Below are 25,614 nucleotides of genomic sequence, written 5' to 3' on the forward strand. Positions count from 1 at the left end.
TTCTTCTTTTATTTAAGTAGCAGACACTACAACAGCCAATTGCCAAAAAGAAGTGATATATGCTTAGTCACCATACACTATCTCTCATTCACGCTATAATCCTTCCATTTCACAGTTTTGTTGCCAAAATCTCTCAGATTCTCTTGCTCTGCTGCTTCATTATCTTGCAACTCTACAAGCTCTTCTGGGTACATCTGTATCTTCGTCAGCTCTTCTCTGTCTCTCTTCTCAATTTCTGTTCTATATACTCTTTTCTCCCCGCACTTCATGTAGCTGCAATTCCTGCTCCAGACTCTTCTGTGCTAAGCTTTCCAAGTTTTTGTGCTGTATCTCGGAACGTTTCATCTTCTAATAATGTAACATTGATCTTAGTGTTTCTGTCGCTTCTCTTCTTTCTTTGATTGATGCCCATTTGCTCAAAAGTATCATAAACCAATTCGTATTACTGTTTGAATCATGGGTTCTCGCTAATCTTTGTCGTTGTCTGTCTGGGTTTCTTCTTTTTGAATTTGAAGGGCCTTCTTTTTCTGGTTTGTTAATGCCCATTTGCTTGAAATTGTCTTAAGCCGTCTAAAAATGCAGTTTGTGATGATGGGTTTTCGTTAAATTTTGTCTCTTTTCCTGTCAATCAAGGCCTTCCTGAGTTAAAGTTTGACTCGAGAGTTTTTATCAATCTTAGCATGTGAACTAATACCATGTAAATCATCAGTCTGCTCAACTTTTTTGGTTATTGCTGTACTTTTGGCGGGATTAATTGATGAACAAGATTTTTTTTTTTGACAATGAAGTAGAAAGAAACGTTTAATGGATCTAACTTCTGTTGAAGTCAATCCTTAGTGGAGATCTGGATTTTGTGTTATGGATTCTGTTCGTTAGGATTCTTGACTTTCACTCGCCTATGGAATTGAAGTAGTTTGGTTCAGTAACTAATTGATTCTTTTTGTTCTTAAAGCATATATACCTCGATCATTCTTTATAAACTCCTCCAAATGTAAAACTCTTCTATTTTTTTTTTCTTTTTTTGTAGACCTCACTAAAAAGTTAGGTTATACATCAGAAAACCATGAATTTACATATTTTTTTTCTCTTTTGTACTCCTGAAAAGATCAAAATTTCATTCTCCATCTGCCAAAAGTTCTCATACTTACCTCTGCTCATGCAGTTTTAGCTTTGATATTGGCCTCTCGAGTCCCTTGAATCTTTGTCATTATTGTATTGTGTTTTTTGCATCTGATACTTATTTAGCATTTTGTCAATCCAAAATATTAAAAGGAAAAAAAAAAAAAAAAAAAAAAAGAAAACAGAGAAGGCATCAATCACTACCTATTTGCATAAGATTTGTATCATGGAAGAGACATTTGTTCCCTTCCGTGGAATAAAGAATGATATCAAAGGAAGGCTTTTATGTTACAAGCAAGACTGGACTGGCGGTCTTCGTGCGGGTATCAGGTTTACCTCCTCATTGTTCAGTTCTGGTCATGCTTACAGTATGGTTTATGACGCCTTGAGTTTTTCTAGCGTGGACAGTGGTATTGATTCTTATATGCACGTTAACTTACATGAATGTTTTAATTTCCTAGGATTCTGGCTCCAACAACATATATATTCTTTGCCTCAGCAATTCCAGTTATATCTTTTGGGGAGCAGCTTGAGAGAAATACAGGTGGAACTATGACCGAACTATAAACTAACACTTTCTGCTAATTCATGTTGTTAATAGTCATCTGTTGAAACATGTGAAATCTCTTCACATTTTACAGATGGTTCCTTGACTGCAGTACAAACACTTGCATCAACAGCGTTGTGTGGTATTATCCACTCAGTTGTTGGAGGCCAGCCCTTGCTTATATTGGGGGTGGCAGAGCCAACAGTGTTGATGTATACGTTCATGTTTAACTTTGCCAAGGACAGGAAAGATTTGGGGCAAAAACTGTTCTTAGCCTGGACAGGATGGTAGCTCTTTGACAACCATGCTATTTAGATTATTTACTCAGACTGGTATTCTTGAATGCTAAACCATTTTCTTTAATTTACTCTTTCTCAGGGTTTGTGTGTGGACAGCACTTCTACTTTTCTTGCTTGCTATTCTTGGAGCATGCTCCATAATCAATCGATTTACACGTCTTGCTGGTGAATTGTTTGGTCTCTTAATTGCAATGCTTTTCATGCAGCAAGCAATTCGTGTAAGCACTCTGCAATATTTACTAAATCTAATATCTTTGTTATGATTATGGGGAACGAAAGTGCTAGATTCAAGGTAGTTTGTTCCCTTGAATGTTTCTCTGATCCTCTGGATATTGTTAGTTCAATGTATCAGTGTCTGCAAGAATCATAATATATAATAGAAACTTTTTTCTGTGTGCTTATACTTAAATTCCATAGGGAGTTGTGGAGGAGTTTGGCATACCTCGGAGAGAAAATCCTAATCAAACTGCACTACAACCTTCTTGGCGATTTGGTAATGGAATGTTTGCATTGGTTCTATCCTTTGGCCTTCTTCTTACTGCACTAAGAAGCCGTAAAGCTAGATCCTGGCGCTATGGAACAGGTAGTAACTCTGTAGCTCACTATGAAATATGCTTCCATCACAAGTTGTGGGTTTACGACTTTTCACTTTTTATTTTCTCAAATATACATTCCCAACTTCCCTCACTAAATTTTATTGGCCACTAACTGTTATTTGAAATTTGTAGGTTGGCTAAGAGGATTTATAGCAGATTATGGAGTGCCACTGATGGTGCTTGTATGGACTGCTGTTTCTTACATCCCAGTTAATGATGTCCCAAGAGGCATTCCAAGGCGGCTGTTTAGTCCAAACCCATGGTCTCCTGGTGCATACTCAAATTGGACAGTTTTCAAGGTGAATCTTGCTAGTTTTTTCAAACATAATGTTTATATATGATACTTACGTTATTACTTTTCTGAAAGATACGCCATGTTGTCTTCAATGTCTTGCACTGGACTCATTGTTGTCTAGTCCTTCAGGAAATGTTGAACGTGCCTCCTTTATATATAGTTGGAGCATTTATTCCAGCAACTATGATTGCTGTGCTTTACTACTTTGATCACAGTGTTGCCTCTCAATTAGCCCAACAAAAGGAGTTCAATCTGAAGAAACCAGCTTCATATCACTATGATCTTCTTCTTTTGGGTTTTCTGGTAAACTTTTGTACTCAATATTGACTTGTTACACCCGTTAAATCCATTAATTTTTTTTTCTTAGATTTGTATAGTTATTTTTTTTTCTTTAAGTCCGAATTTTTCTAATCAGGTTATACTATGTGGGCTTATTGGTATCCCCCCATCTAATGGTGTTATTCCACAGTCTCCAATGCATACAAAAAGCTTAGCTACTCTGAAACATCAGGTATACTTGGTGCACTATGTTCAAATGGACAAATCTATTCTGAACTCAACAGAATTTTTCAACCGCTTATACTTGTATTGTAACGTAGAAGATTTTCTTTATACAAGTTCCTTTTATTCTCCCACTGCAAAGATTTGGTCTTACTAGTTCTCCTGGAAGGAGATCCTTTTCCCTGTTATGTTTTTTTAACCAGTTTCACCTCTTCTTCATTAGATCCAACGATTTTTTTAAAAGATAAACCTATTTCATGTTAGTTTCCTCTACTGAATTATCTTAATTGGTTGAATTGTTATTTTTGTTTATACCAGCTTATGAGGAATAAGCTTGTATCAGCCGCCCGCAAAAGCATGCGCAAAAATGCAAACCTGAGTCAGTTATACCGAAGCATGCAAGAAGCGTACAATGAAATGCAGACTCCCCTTGTCTATCAAATTCCACCTGCTCTGGTAGATTAATCTGCATTCAGCTTTTTTACTGATACAGTGCATGTTATTCTTTCCTCTGGTATCCTCATTTTTACCTCGAACAGGGACTGAAAGAACTCAAAGAATCCACAATCCGCCTGGCCTCAAGTACTGGCTGTATAGATGCCCCCGTTGATGAAACTGTCTTCGATGTTGATAAGGACATTGATGATCTTTTACCTGTTGAGGTCAAGGAACAACGCCTCAGCAATCTTCTTCAAGCATTGATGGTTGGTGGGTGTGTTGCTGCAATGCCACTTCTGAAGAAGATCCCAACATCTGTTCTTTGGGGTTACTTTGCTTTCATGGCCATTGAAAGCTTGCCTGGAAACCAGTTTTGGGAGAGGATACTATTACTTTTTACTGCTCCAAGTCGAAGATACAAGTAAGTTTAATTGGTCTTTCATGTTAGTTCTATCGGTTCTGAGATATGAACTTTCTTATATTACTAACCCATCTGCAGTTATACCCTGAAAACCTCTGCCCTAAACTTTTTGGTGCTTCAGCTTGATCCTAGATTTATATTTCTCAAAAAGAAAGAATAAGATGTCTGCTTAACAATGTTACGATTACAATGAGCTACCACCACCATTATGCAGAAAAAGAATGAAGTATCTAATTTCCATAACTAACTTTCAGGGTGTTGGAGAATTATCACGCCGCCTTCATTGAGGCTGTACCATTCAAAACAGTATCATTTTTTACCTTGTTCCAGACAACCTACTTGCTTCTGTGCTTTGGCATAACATGGATCCCAATAGCTGGTGTCCTTTTCCCATTGTTAATTATGCTTCTTGTCCCAGTTCGGCAGTATTTGCTGCCCAAGTTTTTCAAAGGTGCCCATCTTCAAGATTTGGATGCTACTGAATATGAAGAAGCTCCTGCTATTGCTTACAACTTGACATTTGAAGTAAGTACTCCACAATTTGTTCATTTCAGCTGATCTTATTTCAAATCAGGTTTGACTTTTTTTTTTTGAGTTTTGTTAAATGAGAACAGATTGGTTTTAATCTGCATTGCCTTCTTTACTGTGCATTTGAATAAAGAAGGTGCAGCCTCTCAGTTGGAGTATATAATTAGTTCAAGAGCTGAAATGGTTGTAAATGTTGAATGATTGGAATTATCAAAGTTTATATATAATGTTCTTATATGCTAATTTCTGAAGTTTCTTTCTAATCTATGATGCTTCACTTCATGTCTGAGCAGGATGAGGAACCTCAGGCTGGAACTACTAACACTGATTGTGGGGAAATTCTGGATGATATTATCACAAGAAGTCGTGGTGAGATCCGACACATACAGAGCCCTAAAGTAACAAGTTCAGCTTCATCTTCGTTGGAAGATATAAAACCTGTTTACAGCCCAAGACTGTCGCAGAGGGCATACAGCCTGCATATTAGTGAACTTAGAGGGCAACACAGCCCCGGCTTATCTGGAAATGGACTAGAATTAAAGCAAACTCCAAGTCCTGGGCCATCAAACCTTGGACAGTAAAGTTGCTATTCTGATGAGTTCAACAAAGATTGGTGCTCGAGAGGTCTTTACAAGCTCATTTGTTAGTGTTTGTAGTTGTATCTTTCTGTTTTTGCTCCTAACCATATGATATTTGTATTTGTTGCCTTTTCTTGTATCTTTCAAATAGGCTGAGCAGAGGACACATTATGATAATGAAAAAGATATCTATATTTGACTGAAAAAAAGAAAAATAAATTTATTTTACTATCAACATTCATTTTGTACCTGTATTCGCATATCTACCTATATGTACCCGAAGTCATTCATATGTTCACAGAATGTAGCACGCCCCTCATTTCTTCAGGACTAGGAGCTACTGTACTGACCTTACACCCGAAGATAAAGTATAAAGAGTCTGCATCCTACTTAAATAATTAGATCCAAATATCCATCTAATATATTCATACTTTTACATATTACTAATGAGCACTCTGACAGATGAGCATGCAAATTCTAGAAGTTAAATTCTGGTTAATCAAAATGTACTGGGGATCTATTATAGTCCTTGAGAGCTATATTTCATTTATTTGACATATCTTTCAGGATTTTGGCCATTATTTACTTGAAAATGTAATTTAGGATTAAAAAAATAACTTCATAATTTTTATATGCAAACATATCACTTAGTTTTTAAATAGGAATCTATCTGGTTTAAGTAACTTAAAATATCCTAGTGTTTTAAGTATGTTTTTTGAAGTAATTCCGGACAACTTCTTACTTTCAGTCTTATTTCTCAATTAGTGAAGATATCAGGATCTAATGGAGCCAGTAGACAAATTTCTTTTGCTGTTTTTTTTTTTTTTCTTTTTTTTTTTTACCTCTTTCTTAGAGTTAACTCAGAAACATGAATTGCTCTAGTTTTCCTAGTACAAGCCAGATTACATGAATGTTTATAAGGGAGGTGACTGGACGGAATAACCAGAAACTTGTGCCACCATTCTAGCTGTTTGTGGCTATAAATTGACATGTTTGAATCCTTTGTATGAGCTTCTGCTTCGCTATATTTGTATGTGATAATCATGGTATTTGACTGATTCTTGCATTCTGTAGAATAAATAAATTGGTCCAGCATCTGTCATTCTATATTCTACAACATGTTAACTGGCAAAAGTTTGTAGTGCATGCATCTTTCTTTTATCAGCTTCTGTAATCACCTGCCGTGCACCTCTCCTAAAAGCAAGTCCTCTAAGAAAGGAGAAACTGATTTGAGTTAGGTTCATGTCCGTCGAGTGCCAATAATGAGTTTCTGATGGCAAGTGGGAATCTCTTTAATTTTCCATGCCGAAAGTGAATCTCTTGTCTCTTGTCTAATTTTGAGTGAAGTTAGAATCTGCTTTAGTTTTATGTGTACGATGGCATTGCCTTGGCTGGCTAAATCTACTGGTTTTAGGCTACTAGCTGGGTGGTGGCAGCAGCTACCCAGTACTCTGGTCCCCAGTTGATAAAATTTTGCCTCCTATTTTGTTTACTCAGTTTAATTCCCTTTCATTAGATTTGAACATGATAACTACAGAACCATACGATCTGTGGATAACATAACTACTACCTAGTCCTCTTTATTTTCTTTCTCTATCTATTATATTTCAAAAAAACTAATTTGAACCAGGATTTGATCTAGATTCTCCAATAATAATCATCAAAAGACTTCACCAACTAAGACAAGTTCGTACGTCTCTGATGTGTTTGAAATGCTTATTATGAATGGCACTATGATTTCAGTGCTTGTTATCTCTGCACTTGATTGGAAAGAAAAAAAGATCACAACGAATTTTTGGATACTGACCAAAGATTCTTCACGACTCACCGGGTGAGAATGAAGAAGCTTAGAGAGGTTGATGGTGGTAAGTACACATGATTTTCCACTATCTTTACTATCAGATTCAGAACAAGAGTGACCCAATTGTTTGTTTGTTTTTTTTTTTTTTTTGTATTTGTAATTAACAGATTGATTAGACTTCTAATCATGCTTGGGTAATGATAAAGATTGATTAGTAACCACTAAGGAAAAATGTGTTGTGTAAAGAGACCTGTACATCTTTGCATGAAAAAAGCGAGCTGCATTTGGATTTATATGATCATTAGTGAGGATGGTAAAAGCAAGCATCCACAAGCTCTTAACCCCATCAGTGCATTATTATTTTTTTTTCAAGTAGCTTTTAGCGATATAAATTATTTACAGTTTAACCTCAGGTAAAAAGCCAAAAGTAGAGTGTTGCTCGTGTATTGGTTGAAGTTTCAAGGGACGAGTAATTGAATATTAGGTTTGTCATAACTTTATAGATTAAATACTTCCCAACTTTTAAGAAAAATTAAATGCAATAAATATAAATTAATTGATATGAATATTTTAGGTCACTGAAATGTTTATTATAAAATAAAAAATAAAGAATAGTCCAAACACTTTTAAATATATGAGTAATAAATTTCAACCTCATGCATATATATATGATGGATGATGATGCCTAGTGATTTAGTGAAGCAGCATATATTATTAGTTTCATTTTTTTTTTTCATAATGAAACTAATATAAATTACAAGAACCAAAATAGTCAAATAAAAAAAAGTTACACAATAAATGCGAGAATTTATTTAAAATAATCATGTGCATGTATGAAAATTTAGTAGTTAATATTTTTATATTTTATTTAAAATTAAAAAAAAAAATTATCATTTTATTAGTATATTATAAATTAACAGTGATTAACATATAATGTTTGATTAAATAATATTATTTAAAATCTAATTAATACAGACTAATTGGTCCAACATATTTTTGGCAAACACTTGATTTGAAGCAGCAGCTGCAGTGCACGTTAAATAATTATACAAGACAGATGAAGATCTAACTTAAATTAAAAACATTCTTTAATTGTCATTGAAAGAAAAACTTCATCTTCTATTAAGCAGACCAATTCAGGAATATGCTAATGCTAAAATTATACGGCGTCTAAAATTGTATTATTTATATTCTTGTTATTTTAAAAATATGCAACACTTCTATATTATAATTAAGAAATATATTTATTTATTTTCTTTTAAAAAAATTATTTCCCTTTGCTAAAATCATAATTTTTTAATTTATATTATAAAAAGCGAAATTAAAAAAAAAAAAAAAGAAAAAAAGAACCGTTCGTTAGGTAAAAGCGGCGTGAATCGGTGCGTTTTTGTTGACGCAGAGCAAAATAAAAGTTCATCTACCTTCCCCTCTGTTAAGTTAGCGTGTTGTTGCAGGTCAGAGGCTAGAGCGGAGAATGCGGCCAAATATCGTCTTGTTTGGTGACTCAATAACCGAGCAATCTTTCGGATCAGGTGGCTGGGGTGCTGCTCTTGCTGACACTTATGCTCGCAAGGTCTCTTCTCATATTGTATTATATACACACACCATGCAGACATTTTCTGTCATCTCCTTTGCTTGCTCAGCTTCCCCACTATACATGCACAGGCTGATGTAATATTGCGTGGCTATGGTGGATACAACACTAGATGGGCATTGTTCTTGTTGCATCACCTCTTCCCTCTCGTAAGCTCTTCTCTCGCGTTTCTACTGCTTAATAATTTCTTCTCTCTTTTTTTTTTTTTCTATTGAAATTTTCAGTTCATGTTTTGCTAATCTATTGAAATTATCTTCATGAGATTTCTCCTTATGCATGTCAAGTTGCACGATTCGCTTCCTGCTATGTAGATTTAGATAATGGGGGATTGGCCACGCAGATCTCTGCGATTGAATCTTATTTGTAAATGACTGAATGTGGTGCGTGCACAAACTTTTAGTTATGCTATAATGGAAGATCGCATGAACTGGAAACAGAGAATCTCGAGTTTAGTAATTTGATTAATGATTTGCGAATAAACTCACGAACGTGAAATCAAGCATTGTTAATATGTCAAGATAGGTCATGATGGAAATGAGAGTGTAATACAAAAATAATTATGGACATTGGCAGTGTGAAGATCAAACAAGTCCTCGCAGGTGCATTGAGCGATGGATGCAGGACCTGAGTCTAATGATGAAAAAAAAATTGATTATACTTGTCATATAGTAATATATACATATATATTAATCAATGAGAATGGATGACATAATAACTTTGAAGGCTTTTAAGGAGTATATTTTTAGCATGTAGAGCTTATGGATAAAATTAGCATATATAAACACTTCTTTTGATGGGGAAAGGGGGTGGAGTGTACAGGTTAGAAGGAACTTGCAGGACTGGGAAATTGATGAATATTGTAATTTACTCAATGTGCTGGCAGAAATTAACATGGATAATCAGAAGAACAGGAGGATATGGAGGTTGGATGAGAAGAATGGATTTTCGGTGGATATGGAGGTTGGATGAGAAGAATGGATTTTCGGTGAAGTCCTATTACAAGTTTATAACCAAAAAGGACAACAAGAATAATATGACAGCCCCATTCAGACAAATCTGAAAAATTGCAGCCTCCCCCCCCCCAGGATGACTTTTTTTGCTTGAGAAGCCTCAAGAGGAAGTATTTTGACTATTGATATGTTAAAAAGCCGGGGTAACATCTTTGTTAATCAATGTTTCTTATGCAAGGCTGATGAGGAGACATGTGACCGCATCTTATTATTTTGCCCGGTTACTCATAACTTATGGATCTCGGTGTTCGGGTTGATGGGAATGAGGTGGGTTATAGCGGATAATGTAAGTAAAGAATTATGGGCTTGGGCAGGTATTTGTAAAAAGAAAAAAACATTTATTTTTTATTCTACTTACTATTTTTTGGGTTGTGTAGAAGGAAATGAATGCTAGAGTTTTTGAGAGAATAGATGATTTTATACTTTTGCATCCACTTTATTGAGTCATGACATATTAGATTGGGATGACTTGGGGTGCGTCATTGACCACCTAATTGATATATAACTACTATGTAATTGGGTGGTACTCTCTTATTACCTTTTGTGAATAATAACTCTTTCATCTTTTATTTTTTTTAAAAAAACACTTCTTTTGAGAGATAGGTGGGTGGATGTGCCCTCCTAATCCTCTCCCACCTCTATCAGCCCTTGAGTGCTTAAAAAAATTCTGGTTTCTTTTCATGGTATGTTGGTTTGGTGCATGGGGTCTCAATGATATTGTAAATTCAGGCACTTTCCCTTTTCTCCTTCTTAGGACTCTACCAAGCCTCCAGTTGCTACAACAATTTTCTTTGGGGCCAACGATGCAGCTCTGCTGGGAAGAACCAATGAGCGACAGCATGTCCCTGTTGAAGAGTATAAGGACAATCTCAGGAAAATTGTTAAGCATTTGAAGGTCCTTTTTTCCTTTAATATTTATTCAATTTGTTTGGTATGAGGATTTTCACAAGTTAAAATATTTTTTTTTTCTAGAACTAGATGCTATATTCATTGTTGTCTTCATCCATTCTATACTCATGTCTCCTAATTTGTGTCCTTGGTATTTAAATGATTTATTCATCCGTTCAAGAGGCACACCAAATAAATTACAAGCATTTACAAATGACATAATAACTTGATTGCATATGTAAAAATTGAACAATAGAATAGACACAAAGATATGACATACTATATTAGAAAGCATTCAGTCCTTCATAAGCTAACTATTCTCCATGTTAATACCATTATGTAGGTACTACTAAAAGGAAATTTGAAAACTACTGTTATGATAATTATAAAATAAAATAGCCTAAATGGAACTCGAATCTGTTAAACCTACCCGAAGAGCCTAAATAAATAAGAAGAATCAAACAAATCGTAAAATAGTCTCCAATACTAATGTTTTCCTTCTGCATAACATGTTTCATCATTGTATTTTCTTTTCATTTCATTTATTTTTTTTCTTTGAATCCCATTTGGTGATGATTTCAGCAATAAATTTTGAATCAAGATTTGCTTAGTTGCAAGAGTACCACATGTCATGAAACATCAGTTAAGTTTTATGATGTATAGCAAATTAGGATTTATTTGCCTACTTAAAGATTTGTGGTTAAAGTTTACATCACCCCTAGCAGACATAACTTTTAAGAAGTTTTAAGGATTATTCTTAAGAGTTTGATTGCATCACTCAAATGGAAAATTGAGGAACTCTATAAAGTACTTAATTGAGTAGCTAAAGTTTATCTCAAAAAGTGAAATTACAAGGTACTTATAATATTTCGTATGTACCCTTAACTAAACAGTTTTAAACTAAGAAATTCTAAAAATAATATAATTAGGAAGAAATAATACTATTAATACAAACAGGAAAACTAAATATTTATCAGAATAAAAATTTTCAGAATAAGTACACGAACAAAATCTTAAAGTTTAGTAGAGTTACAGCAGTAGGCTCTTAAATAGTATAATAGGTTTACATTTATAGAATTATGGTTTCTAATCTATTTAGGCAATCTAGAGTTAATTCATTATGCATCATTCTCTTCTTGTTGGAGAAAACATGTCCATGAGTTTTGAAGTGGCAAATGATGTAAAATATTAATCTTCAAGTTCCCCATGAAAATTTAACAAGCTCTGTGCTTAATCATTTTCTTCAGTGGTAAACATATTGGAAATACATAATTTTTTAGGATTGTGATATCCTGGAGGTATGATGAAATTAATGTATTGATCAATTGTTGCATCAAGTTTCTCTTTACATGGAACTTCCGTGAAATTAATATATGGTTTCTAATTGTTTTAGGAGTGCACCAAGATGTTGTTTAATATCATTTTCAACAGCTGACTCCAATTTTTTAATTCTTCAACTTTTGGGTGTACTTAGTTACTGACATGTTTGAACTAATTCATTATGTATCATTCTCTTCTTGTTTAAAACGCGTCCATGAGTTCTGAAGTGGCAAATGATGTAAAAATATTGATATTCAAGTTCATCATGAAAATTCAACAACCTCTGTGCTTAATCGTTTTCTTCAGGGGCAAACATATTAGAAATACATAATTGTTTTAGGAGTGTGAAACTCTGGAGGTATGATGAAATTAACATATTGATCAATTGGTGCATCAAGTTTCTCTTTACATGGAACTTCCATTGAGTTGTCTTAAAAATTAACTTCGATCCATTTATTTCAAAAAGATAAAAATTAACTTTGATTCATTCTTCAGCCACATTTTTTATTTAAAGGCATCCTAAGAGTGAATTCTATGACCAAATACTCAATGTTTCTTGGAATTGGATATTTATAATATTCTTCCATGTTAATCATTGCTTGGTATATTAGGGCTATTGTTGCAGGAGATTACCAAATTAACTCTCTTTTAATCCTAGCTCTTAATTCAGCCTAAATTGAGATTTTGTTTGACTATCATTTTCTACAGCTGACTCCAATTTTTTAACTCTTCAAACTTTTGGGTGTACTCAGTTACTGACATGTTACTCTGGTCAAAGTATAAGCTTGATCATGAAGTTTGTTAAAGTAGTCAGAAGGTAAATACATTTCAGAAAGAGTGGCTTTCATCTCACTTCATGTTTCAATTGTTAGTTGTCTTTTTTTTGTTATATTCTCATCAATATTATACCTCCACATTTTTGCGAGTCAAACCAACTTTATTTTGTTAGATCTAACTCTTTGTGTATCTGGCATGTCATACTAGTTATATTATTATTTCATTGAGTTAAGCCAATCGATGAAGAAATCAAGTGATACGGAGCCCAAGATTAACAATACAATCCGAACCACACATATACAATGGATGTGGAACTTATGATTAACTTGCCATCCAAACCCACACATCTACTCTTTACTCATAAGAGACGATTCTAGTCACAACAACCTTAATTACCGTTGCCAACCTATTTATCTTCTGACAAGGGGTTTCATCCGCAGGAATGTTCACCTACAATGCTAATTGTTCTAATAACTCCACCACCAGTTGACGAGGAAGGGCGAAAAATATATGCACAGTAAGATATTTGTTATTTCCTGTTCGTATTCCTCCTTTTTGTATCATTTACACCTTTTATGTTCACCAACTTTTAAGAAATAATTTTTCTTCAGTGTTTTTTCCTATCTTATTTTTGCAATCCTTTTTTCAATTATGTATCAGTTACATCTCCTTTATATTTTTGCATGTGTGCTGTTTCTCTACCTTTCCATTGAAATCTGCAAATCAGAAGTTCACATTCAACAACTAGGTTCTCTTATTAGAACTGTTTTACTTCAGACTTGCATAGTCCTGAAACCTTCGAGGCAGTTTTGCATTAAGTGCTTCCACTAGTTTATTTCATTTTGATATATTTAAAATTACTTGAGAATATTATTATTACTGCTTTAAGGTGTTTATGCCATTATTCCAATACCTAGCTCTGTACCATCATCAACTCACCTTGCATTCGACCACGTCTGCTACTATTTTTTTTTGTCTTGTGTTCTTTCGTAATGCATCTCTATTTACCATCATCCAGAGTGCTTTATGATCAGCCTGATATCACTTCCCTAAACAATGCTCTTAAGTCTAGTGATACTTTTCATCGCATCAATCTGCCCAGCAATACTCCCTCCATTATCTTGGCTTGCAGTGATGCACTTCCAGTTAGCTTTTGGACTTCTGCTTTAAACACTTTGGCTTTCATTACATTAGCATTATCTTATTGCCACCACTGTTATCATACTCAGGAAGACTGGAAGGAGGGAAGATCTAAGAAATACTTTCTTTTCCCTCTCATTTTCGTTCATAGTTCTGTGACAGCGGTATGATGAAACAAGCTTTTAATTGTGCATCAGATCTTTACATGGTGAAAATGCTACGAAAGAGCCAGAGCGGACCAATGAAATGGCAGGTGTATATGCACAGCAGTGTTTTGAGTTAGCCAAGGAACTGGGTCTGCGCTGTGTCGATCTATGGTCCAAGATGCAAGAGTCAGAGGGTTGGCAGAAAAAGTATCTAAGGTCTGTGATAATATATGGCATTCAGTTTTAGAATGTTGTGAATGTAGATAATCATCTCGACCAGATCATCCTTGTAGATTAACTCCTTATATGAATATTAGAGATGCAGAGGCTTGATTGTGTTGTAATGACATTATAAGTTCAGTTTATGTCTATCTTTTATTGTTATTTCAGGCATGTTATTCTTCAAAAAGTAGAAGTAGGAAAAAGGAGCAGGGAGAGATTAAACTATAACTACTTTGGCATGTTCACAGAAAGTTACCTTTAGGGACATATAAGTGATATTTATGCAATCTCTTAGCAAGGTACTTAATATATGTCTGTAAATGGTAACAATTAATACTAAGTTCTAAGTTTATCATAAGTTTTGGGCTTTGATTGTTTTTACGGTAACAATTGCAGTCACAATAACCTGTTTGTCACTTTTGATACTTAATATGAGCCTGTAAAAGAAACAATTAATACTAACCTTTATGTGTATCTTAAGTTTTTGGCCATCGCTTCACTTTTATGGTAACAATTGCAGTCGCAATCGCCTGTTTCTAGACACGTATATTTATTAGTGTTGATAAAAAGTCCATACTAAGTAGAATATTATGCTAAATAAATAGCACATTTTATTAGTTAGAGTTCAAATAATAAAGTTATATCTTATAATTAGAATCCACGTAAATAAGGATAACTACTCTCTATATACATTTTAAATGTAAACACAAAACATAAGAAATAAAATTAGTAATTTATTTTTCTCCAAAAATTTTTATGGCATTAGAGCCAAAATAAACCTAATTATAGGGTTCTAATTTCAAGATTTTTTTAAAACACTAAAATAATAAAATAGGCTGAGTTGGTATTCACTTATCAAAAAAATCCAACCTCACCAACCACCTAGACGGAGCCGCCGCTCATTGATACTAGACTGGAGGAGTCTCTGCGACGCGTGAGCCACATGCACCGCAGGCAGTGGAAGTGCATGAACCCCACGCGTCATCAAGAATCACCTCATTGTGGTTGAAATCGCATCGCACGGCCGTTGTGCATCAAGATCCAACTCTTTTTTAGCATTTTGCATGCGATCCAGCACGCATCACACGTCCATACTTCGAACTTTAGGTGGCTGCGCGCATTCGGCCGATCTGCTGTCTTGGGCCTTTCACTGCGTTGTCCTGGCTGTTCCACGCCTTGAGGCGACTCGTCTAGACCTCCAGCGCCCCGCCTCGCTCTGGCTGCGCACTGAACCGCACTGCATTGTCGAACAAACGTCTTCCACACGCTATTCTAGCTTTCCACGCACGAGGACGTCCGATCTCGCCATTCTGGTCATTCTGTGCCTGAGCCGAACTGTCCGCGTCCGAGCCGCTGCCGAGTCGAGTTAGATATGATTTCGGGTATTTTTGTCATTTTTTCGATTTTCTGATCCTTTTTTGGCTCCTTTGGTGCAGATTAGGAGGTTCATCTTTTCTTACTAGGTATTTTTTTCATTATTTTTAATATTATATATAAGATGCAAGAATAAAAACTGCGAGTATTACTAGTTTTAATAACATTTCATTAGAAATCAGTCTCATAAAGCTTGATGGAACTAATTATCTTGCTTGATTGAGATATTATTTATTGTTCATCAAATTTAAAGGATTGTAATATTACATTACTAGTGAGGTGAAGAAACTAAATGTTGGTTGTTTAGAATATAATAGATGAGACTTTGAGAGCTTTTTGGTAATGCCATGACTCATTAATTTCATGCAACTCTATATTGTCAGCACATATCTGTTGCTTAACATTGCCAAAATGATATGAAATGTAACATTTTTACCATATTCACAGATGAATAATGACACTCAGATTTATGAACTTCAGAATAAAGTTTATGCCACAAAGTAAGGAGAAATTACTATTTTTCAATATTTTTCTGAACTGAATGGATTATGACAGGAGTTAGATTACTATCATGATTTTTCAAGCAGATTGTCTTGCAGATGCACTTAAATTTTAGAAACTGATAGAAAGGAAGCAGATTTATGATTTTTTAGCTGATCTGAATGCCGAATATGATCAAATACGAGGTTAGATGTTTGGTAAGGATTTTTTTTCCTCATTAGAACAAATTTATGCTTATGTCCAGTAAGAAGAAACTAGAAGAAATGTCATGCTTCACGTTGTACCAGTTGAGAAGACTGGATTAGTTGTTTAGTCTGATCAATTTAGAGATATAACGGAAGTATGACTATTGTGGTAAGCCAAAACACACTATGAAAACTTCCTGAAAGTTGCATGGAAGACCAATTGGAGGTCAGGGAGGAAGAAGATATGGAACCACAAGAGCTCAAACAAATTTTGTTGAAACCAGGGAAACACCTGACTCACCATCCGATGCAGTTTTTTCCACAAAAAAAATTCAAAACCTGAAGCTTCTTTTAAGTCAACTTAACTCTTCATCAACTGTTAGCACATCAAATATGATAAAATCAAGTATTACTCATTTCTATCATATTTCCACTCCTGATAATTGAATTATAAACTCTGTAGTTAAGAAACACATGACAACCTCTTCTAAAGAATTTTTAACCTATTTTTTTGTATTGAAGATGACAATGTTCATATAGTAGATGGGTCATACACCACTGTATCATAAACAGATTCCATTAATTGTCTCCCCTGTTAGTACATTGTCTTCAGTTTTATATGTACTTAGTTTTTATGATAATTTTTTTATATATTATTGGCATAACTAGAGATCTCAACTGTAAAATTAATTTTTTTCTTGATCATTGCGTCTTTAAGGATCTTCAAACCGGGAAGAGGATTGACACTGGTAGATTGTAAGATGACTTACATGTCTTAAATAGACAACATAATTTAATTGGGAATTAAGCTACCATTAGGAATAAAGAAATTAATATAGAGATACTACAATAACACCGACGATTGGGACATTATTCTTTTTTTTTATTTTAGAAAAATTATATCATATTTTATTTAAAAGAACTCTATGGAGTCTTTGTTTTGTGATGTATGCCAATTTACTAAACATAAAGATGAGCTCTTATCATTTAAGTAATAATAAAAGTACAATCTTTTTATGACTATTCACTATGATGTGTGGGGACCTACTCAAAATATCTATTTTTCTAGTCATATATGGTTTGTTACTTTTATTGACTGTTGTAAATATGATGTATTTTCGTATTTTCAATCATTTCATAAAATGATATGTACGCAGTTTGCTGCTGAAGTTAATATTCTGAGAACTGACAATGGTACATAATATATAAATAGTGGGTTTCGTGCATATGTGGAATCAAATGGGATAATTCATCAACAAGTTATACCTACACCAATGAACAAAATAGGGTTGCTGGAAGGAAAAAATAGACATATAGTGTAGGTAGCTCGGTCATTAATATTCACCATGAATCTACCAAAGAGTTATTGGCGAGATGCAGTTATCTCAATTGTCTATCTTATCAATAAAATGTTTTTGCGGATTCTGAACTTTAGAAGTCTTATGGAGGTTTTGTAAAGAAAAAATTCTTACATTGTTCCCCCAAAAGTGTTTGCATGTGTGTGCTTTGTTCATGTTAGAAATGTGGGTAAACTAAAACTTAGAGTTGTTATGTCTGTATTTGTTGGATATTCTTCTACCCAAAAAAATTACTAAGTGTTATCATCCACCGTTTAAAGAGTACTTTGTAACTATGGATGTTACCTTTAAGGAAAACGAGTCTTCAACTCAAACCCAATGCCTCTTCAGGGGGAGAGTGAGAAGAAATAAGTGATATCTAATTGGGTAACAATTGAAAGTCATATTCAGGGGGAAAGTTCTATTGCAAAAGGTTTTACTCAAGAAGATAATGTTAGACGTTTGGATAAACCAGACTTGAAAAGGTATTCAAGGAGAGAGAAGTCAGAAAAAGTCATTATGCACTCTGTCCCAGGTCAAGAATCTTCTCTAGTTCCAGAAGATACTAGTGAGTTATCTTTCTGTTGTGATTTAACAAATAAACCTATTGCTATTAGAAAGGGAATGAAAACTTGCACTAAACACTTTATATCTAACTTTGTTTCTTACGACTCTCTATCTCCATCCTATAGAGTTTTTGTGTTATCTGTTTCTTCTTTGTCTATTTCATAGGATTGGAGAGAAACTTTAGGAGGTCTTAAGTGAAAGGAAGCCATGATTGAAGAAATGAAGCATTGACCAAAAAATGAAATATAGAAACTTGTTTCACCTCCATGGAAAAAGAAAATAGTTGATTGTAAATGAGTGTTCAACGTAAAACACAAAGCGACAGATTGATTGAAAGGTACAAAGTTAGATTGGTGGGTAAAGGATTTACTCATACCTATGGAATTGACTATCAGGAGATTTTTGCAGCTATTGTGAATATGAACACAATTAAGATATTTTTGTCTTGCGCAGCTAACCTTAATTTGTATCTATAATAGTTTGATGCAAAAAATGTATTCTTCCATGGACACTTAAAGGAAGAGGTGTACATGCAAATTTCATTTGAATTTGAAGATAGGAAGACGTAAAGAAAAATTTGCAAATTAAAAAAGACTTTATATGGATTGAAGTAATCTCCAAGAACATAGTCTGAATGGTTTGAAAGAGTTATGATCTTTTCTGGATATCAATAAAGTAATGCTGATCATATCTTATTTATTAAATATCGTGAGGGTAAGGTCATTTTTCTCATTATTTGTATATATGATATTGTGGTGACTGGAGATGATACAGAGGAGATGACTCGGTTGAATGAACTTCTTGTTCGAGATTTTGAAATAAAAAATTTAAAAAAATTATAATATTTCTTGAGAATTGAAGTTGTTAAGTCCAATAAAAAAATCTTCATTTCTTAAAAAAAGTATATCTTAAACTTAATAGAAGAGACTGGTATGATGGGTTGCAAGTCAACAGAATTACCTATTGAGAGCAACTACAAACTACAAGTAAGTAGTGGTACATCAGTTGATTTGGGAAGATACCAGAGGCTAGTTGAACGACTTATTTATCTCTCACATACCAGACCTGATATAACATATACAGTTAGTCTAGTGAGTTAGTACATGCATGATCCTCGTGAGACTCATTTACATGTTGTCTTTCGCGTATTACAATACCTGAAGTTTACATCAAAAAAATGTCTGTTTTTTGCTGAGCATGGTCACCTTACAATAGAAGCATTTACAGATGTCAATCGGGCTGGATCTTTAGATGATAGAAGATCAACTACAGGTTGCTGCACACTTGTAGGAGGTAACTTGGTCACGTGTAAAAGTAAGAAGTAAAGTATGATTGTCCGCTCTAGTGTTGAGACAGAATATAGAGTAATGACCCAAAAAGTATGTGAATTACTATAGTTGCAAAAGTTAATGATGGAATTTAAATTGCTTAAAGATAAAAGACTATTCTTGTTTTGTGACAATAAAACAACTATTAATATTGCTCATAATCCAATTCAATATGACAGGACAAAACATATTGAAACTGATCGATGTTTCATAAAAGAAAAGGTGGTTGGTGACTTTCTATGCTTATATAATGTATTTTCTGGCGACCAAGTGGCTGATATTTTCACTACAGGATTATACAATAAATCTCTTTAGAACCTGATTTGCAAGTTGGGCATGTATGATATATTCGTGACAACTTGAGGAGGAATCAACTTGATAAGGATTTCATACTAAATAGAATATTATGCTAAATAAGATATTCTATTAGTTAGAGTTACTAATAGTAAAATTATATTTTATAATTAGAATTCATCTGCAATAAAGGTAATTATTTTAGATATATTTTCATCTGCAATAAAGATAATTATTTTATATATATTTTCTAAGTATAAACACAAAACATAAGAAATAAAATTAATAGTTTAAATTTCTTCAAAAATCTTCAATTAGGTGCCTCAGTTTTCTAAGGATTGGCTTGTCCAAGAAAGATCTTTGGGTAGTTTCTGTTGTTAAATGAGATCAGTTTTCTTGCAAAGTAAACAGGGGAAACTGCTGCCTGGATGCCTAGGAAGTTAAGACACCTGATACTGGGGAAGAAAATTGGTATATATCTAAGGCTATGTTTGGAATAAATCCAGATGTGGAATTAATGTGCTTACACTTAAGTTTATCTAGGATAGGTCCAAACTATTTTCAAATGAGAAAAAATGAATTTATTATAGAACTAGGTATAAATTTACAATGGCTCGTTTAGGAATTCTGAGTTTGTTCCACATATAACCTAAAGGAACTTGTATCAAGCTGTGGTATAGATCCTCTTTTTCACTTTTATGATTTCTGAAAGTCAAATGTTACAGAGTTCCAATAATTTACTGAACCATAAGCGTAGACTACTTGGACTAAATCTAATGGTAATTAGAGTGAAAAATTATGTTAACTTGGCAAGTGATCCGAAAATGAACTATTGTTGTTTGCATAGGTGAAGTGCTATTGGGAGGATTAGTGGATCAGAATACTGATATATGAAGTGATTTTGTTGCTTATGTTATACAGGGATGGGTTGCATCTGACAGAAGAGGGCAACGCGGTGGTGTACCAGGAAGTTATGGAAGCATTCAGGGAAGCATGGTTTGATGCTGAGGAATTGCCATTTGATTTCCCTCATCACTCCAAGATTGATGGAAAGAACCCTGCGAAAGCTTTTCAAGAACAAAGCCAATGTTAGGATTATTACTCCCTTTTCACTTGTTACCCTTAAACACTTTAACCACGCCACGTCTGTGATTCTTGCTCTATACACAATACATACATGTAATAATGTTTGATTTTGCCCTGAAGAGTAAATAGGGTTTTACTCGCCAATTGGACATTTTGAGGTTCTTTTCTGCATAATCCACTCCTTTATTTTTAAATGTGTGCATATCGGATGGCCCATGAATGTTTGAGTTTCTTCAGCTCTTCTCAAAAGTATGAGATTCTTTTCAATCCCTAATCAACTATTATGTATATATATATGTTAAAATTTATTGAATATATATATATATATTTTTTTTTAATGTATAATATATTGTTATATTGCATCCTGGTTGTTGAATTTTTAATTTTCTGTTAAATTACTATCACACTTTGAATTTTTTCATGGTTGGAACTTAAACTTTTACAGTTAAAAAGTAGTGTGATAACTTATAAAATAAAATTATATTTTAGACATATTAACTGAAGTCCTCCGCTCATTTAGTTTGGTTCCTTCAAATTTCTCTTTTGCAACAAATAGTGAGCATCCAAATTATTTTCCCTTTGTAAAGAAGACAAATCACATTATAAACAATTAGACAGTAGTGATTGATTCGTACCTCCCTTCTTTGATCTTTCCATGAAGATGATAGTAGTTAGTATATAATAATAATAAAATAAATAAAAATCCTCAATAAAAATGATTTTGAGACACTAATTATTTTAAAATATTATTGTTCTTATTTTAAAAATATACAACACACTTTACATTCTGATGAATAAAAATATATAATTTAAAATTTATATTATTGCTCCAGTTGCTACAACTATTTTCTTTGGGGCCAATGATGCAGCTCTGTTCGGAAAGGAGAATCTCAGGAAAATTGTTAACCACTTTGAAGGTCTTTTTTTTTTTTTTTTTTTCTTTTTAACATTTATTCAATCGGTTTGGTATGATGATTTTCACAAGTTAAATATATCCATTCTATACTTCCCATGTCTTCTAATTTGTGTCCTTTGGTACTTGACTGATTTATTTTTGCAAATGACATAATAACTTGATTGCATATGTAAAAATTGAACAATAGAATGGACAAAAAAGATATGACATACCACATTAGAAAGCGTTTGGGTCCTGTCCTTCATAACCTAACTATTCTCCATGTTAATACCATTATGTAGGTACTCTTTTTTTCACAAACACTTATATCTTTCCATCTCATCTGGTTCTCTCTCTCTCTCAATTTTGTTAATAAAGAAAGGAAAATGCGTGTATGAGCTCTTACTAGGAATGAAATTTTGAGTTGAATTGAGATGAAAGTATGAATTCTAAATATTTCTCTCATTAGTTTTAGTTACATGGTTTTAATATATATGATGTTGAACTGCTGTTGCCTTAATTACCATTGACAACCTATTTGTCATTCTGACAAGAGATTTTGTGCGCAGGAATGCTCACCTACAATGCTAGTTGTTCTAATAACTCCACCACCAGTTGACGAGGAAGGGCCAAAAATTTATGTGCAGTAAGATATTTGTTATTTCCTGTTCTGCTTCCTCCTTTTTGTATCATTTACATCTTTTACGTTCCCCATTTTTTAAGAAATAATTTTTCTTTTTAGTGTTTTTTTACTATCTTATTTTTGCAATCCTTTTTTCAAATAAGCATCACTTACATCTCCTTTATGTTTTTGCATGTGTGCTGTTTCTCTACCTTTCCTTTGAAATCTGCAAATGAGAAGTTCACATTCAAAAACTAGGTTTTCTTATTAGAACTGTTTACTTTTTAGACTTGTGTAGTCCTGAAACCTTAGATGAATTATTGCACTAAGTGCTTTCACTAATTTATTTCATTTTGATACATTTAATATGACTTCTTGAGCATATTATTGATAGCGCTTTAAGCTGTTTATGCCCTTATTCCCATACCTAGCTCTGTACCATCATCAACTCACCTTGCATTTGACCACTTCTGCTGCTCTTTGTTTTTTCACCTTGTGTTCTTTTGTAATGCATCTCTCTTTGCCATCATCCGGAGTGCTTTATGATCAGCCTGTCATCAAAGCCTGCCATACTCTTAAGTCTAATGATACTTTGCATAATATCAACCTGCCCAGCAATACCACCGCCGTACCATCTTTGCTAGCAATGATGTACCTCCACTTAGCTTTCGGACTTCTGCTTCAAACACCGCATCTTTTATTACATTAGCATTATCTTATTGCCACCACTATTATCATACTCAGGAAGACTGGAAAGAGGGAAAATCAACGAAATAATTTCTTCTCATTTTCATTCATAGTTCTCTTACAGTAGTATGATGAAACAAGCTTTTAATTGTGCATCAGATCTTTATATGGTGAAAATTCTACGAAAGAGACAGACCGGACAAATAAAATGGCAGGTGTATATGCACAGCAGTGTTTTGAGTTAGCCAAGGAACTGGGTCTGTTCTGCGTCGATCTGTGGTCCAAGATGTAAGAAACAGAGGGCTGGCAGAAGAAGTATCTAAGGTCTGTGATAATTTATGGCATTTACTTCTAGAACATTATGAATATATATAATCATTCCTACCAGACTATCCTTGTAGATTAATTCCTTATATGAAGAGTAGAGATGCAGATGCTTGATTTTGTTGCAATGACCTTATAAGTTCAGTTTCTGTCTATCTTTTATTGTTATTTCAGACATGTTATTCCTCAAAAGTAGAAGTGGGAAAAAGGAATGAGGGAGAGATTAAATTATAATTACTGTGCCATGTTCACGGAAAAGTTACATTTAGGGACGGAACTCGTATCAAGCTGGGGTATTTTGATATTTTTTGCTTTCTTGATTTCTGAGAGTCAAATGGTAATAGAATTCCATTAATTTACTGAACCATAAGGGTAGATTACTTGGACCAAGTCTAATGGTAAATAGAGTAGAAAATTATGGTAACTTGGCAAGTGAAATGTAGATTTATCTGAAAATAAACTACTGTTGTTAGTGTAGCTAAAGTGTCATTGGGAGGATTTGTTGATCAGAACACTGATGTATGAAGTGATTTTGTTGCTCATATTATACAGGGATGGGTTGCATCTGACAGCAGACGGCAATGCAGTGGTGTACCAGGAAGTTATGGAAGCGTTCAGGGAAGCATGGCTTGATGCTGAGGAATTGCCATTTGATTTCCCTCATCACTCCCATATTGATGGAAAGAACCCTGGGAAAGCTTTTCAAGAACAATGCCTATGTTAAGATTTTAAATCCTTATTTGTTACCCTTAATCATTTAAACCACGGCACATACATGATCCTTGCTCTGTATATATACAATACATACATATAACAATATTTACTTTTGCCCTAAAGAGAAAATAGGGTTCTTTGCATTAGGGTTTTACTCGCAAATTGGACACTTTGAGCTTTTCTTCTGAATAATCCACTCTTTTATTTTTAAATGCTGTGTATATTGGATGACCCATGAAATAGATATTACATTAAAAACATTTTTATCTATTAAATAATATTAAGATCCGATTTTAATATGTAATTTACCGAACCTAAAATTTTTAAAAAATATATTAAAATTAAAATAATTTTGGAGTAGTTTGGAAAAATTTAAAAGATTAATGGTAGACATAGAATTTAAAAAACAAAGTAAAAAGACAAAAGGAATTTACAAGAAAGAAAATGTTTTGGAAGAGAGAGAAGAGAGGGAGTCCGGGAGAGAGATAGAAGAGAGTTGATGAGAGAAATGGGAGTTTTAGAGAAATGAAGAAATAAAGAGAGACTGCTTTTGAGAGAGAAATATAGGGAGAGGAATAGAGATAGCAAAGAGAAGAGAGAGAAAATTTAGAAAGAGAAAATATGAGATGTTATTCCATAAAACCTTATATACATTGTGCTTGATTTACAATTACTGTTTATAAACATGAAATGATAAATGAGAATTTTAATCAACTATTGTAATTATTCATGTACTTAGAGAATCTTTATTAACCATTACAACTATTTATAATTTTTTTAGGATGTCAACAATTCATTTCCTTTGGACATCAAACGTGTCCTTAATGTTGAATTCAACTTCCAAATATTTGGTGTCCAATAATATTATTACTATTATTATAATTATATAGAGATAGTGTATATATATATATATATGTTTATTGTGCTATCAAAGAACTCCTTGTAGATCTTTTTTATTATTCGGCTACTATTCATCTAGATATTGATCATTTTCACATTTTCTTTTTTCTTCATCAGATATCTCCATTGTCATTACTATTTTTTCTTTGCACTAATGCCTTGGAGCATATTTTTTTCCCACATTTATGGCAATAATTATTATTTCTCAATGTTGTAAGATTTAGACTTCTCAATAGTGTTACTTTTTAAAATTTCTAAATTTTTAAAAAAATTTCAGCGATGGAAACACTCCTTTTAGAAGAAGTTGTAGAGTGCTTTGACTTATTGTGGTGGTTGATGGCATCTACTCCTTGTTCTTACCTTAGAACAAACACAAATGGTTGATGGCATCTAATGTCAGTAGAAGTTCATTCTTTAGACCATTTGTAAAATTACAGATAAAATATTTTTTACAAAATCTAAGGTTTTTTGTTAATAACAAAGACCTCATTTCTTTAAATTTTTCTTGATACTAGATTACAGTATTTTTTTAGATTAATTTGTTGAATTCCTCCACAATATCAACTGCAGTTAATCCTTC

The 25,614-nt window shown here is 33.5% G+C and overlaps 2 protein-coding genes and 1 pseudogene across 4 annotated transcripts; all 3 read left to right on the forward strand.

Moving 5' to 3' along the window:
* LOC110812585 (putative boron transporter 2) lies at positions 1 to 5,557 on the forward strand. 2 transcript variants are annotated; one of them, XM_022039400.2, is made up of 12 exons: positions 1 to 1,449; positions 1,581 to 1,663; positions 1,761 to 1,953; positions 2,045 to 2,183; positions 2,383 to 2,548; positions 2,694 to 2,860; positions 2,986 to 3,159; positions 3,272 to 3,367; positions 3,676 to 3,813; positions 3,897 to 4,216; positions 4,471 to 4,741; positions 5,038 to 5,557. In XM_022039400.2, the coding sequence occupies exons 1-12, from the start codon at positions 1,346 to 1,348 to the stop codon at positions 5,323 to 5,325; spliced, it is 2,139 nt and encodes a 712-aa protein (XP_021895092.2). In that variant the 5' UTR covers positions 1 to 1,345; the 3' UTR covers positions 5,326 to 5,557. The 2 variants fall into 2 exon arrangements, with proteins under 2 accessions (XP_021895092.2, XP_021895093.2); XM_022039401.2 differs by having other exon boundaries at positions 3 to 1,449; positions 1,779 to 1,953.
* A 2,949-nt stretch (positions 5,558 to 8,506) lies between these two features.
* Positions 8,507 to 21,086, forward strand: LOC110812584 (GDSL esterase/lipase At5g62930-like). The gene is made up of 6 exons (XM_022039399.2): positions 8,507 to 8,696; positions 8,789 to 8,866; positions 10,482 to 10,622; positions 13,153 to 13,229; positions 14,050 to 14,214; positions 20,728 to 21,086. The coding sequence occupies exons 1-6, from the start codon at positions 8,598 to 8,600 to the stop codon at positions 20,897 to 20,899; spliced, it is 732 nt and encodes a 243-aa protein (XP_021895091.1). The 5' UTR covers positions 8,507 to 8,597; the 3' UTR covers positions 20,900 to 21,086.
* Positions 21,087 to 21,893: 807 nt separating this feature from the next.
* LOC110812597 (GDSL esterase/lipase At5g62930-like) lies at positions 21,894 to 24,296 on the forward strand (annotated as a pseudogene). Its single transcript, XR_015816200.1, has 3 exons — positions 21,894 to 22,433; positions 23,256 to 23,420; positions 23,973 to 24,296. The product of XR_015816200.1 is annotated as a GDSL esterase/lipase At5g62930-like (transcript).
* The last annotated feature ends 1,318 nt before the right edge of the window (positions 24,297 to 25,614 follow it).

Source organism: Carica papaya, chromosome 9 (assembly GCF_054855325.1).
Source record: "Carica papaya isolate Zhongbai chromosome 9, ASM5485532v1, whole genome shotgun sequence".
NCBI classification, from domain to species: Eukaryota; Viridiplantae; Streptophyta; class Magnoliopsida; order Brassicales; family Caricaceae; genus Carica; species Carica papaya.

Coding starts and splice junctions, on each gene's coding strand:
- LOC110812585 (XM_022039400.2), top strand. CDS start 1,346: ATGGAAGAGACATTTGTTCCCTTCCGTGGAATAAAGAATGATATCAAA. Junction 1,664..1,760: donor GCAGCTTGAGAGAAATACAG/GTGGAACTATGA, acceptor CACATTTTACAG/ATGGTTCCTTGACTGCAGTA. Junction 3,160..3,271: donor TTCTTCTTTTGGGTTTTCTG/GTAAACTTTTGT, acceptor TTTTCTAATCAG/GTTATACTATGTGGGCTTAT.
- LOC110812584 (XM_022039399.2), top strand. CDS start 8,598: ATGCGGCCAAATATCGTCTTGTTTGGTGACTCAATAACCGAGCAATCT. Junction 8,697..8,788: donor CTGACACTTATGCTCGCAAG/GTCTCTTCTCAT, acceptor ATACATGCACAG/GCTGATGTAATATTGCGTGG. Junction 10,623..13,152: donor AAATTGTTAAGCATTTGAAG/GTCCTTTTTTCC, acceptor TTTCATCCGCAG/GAATGTTCACCTACAATGCT.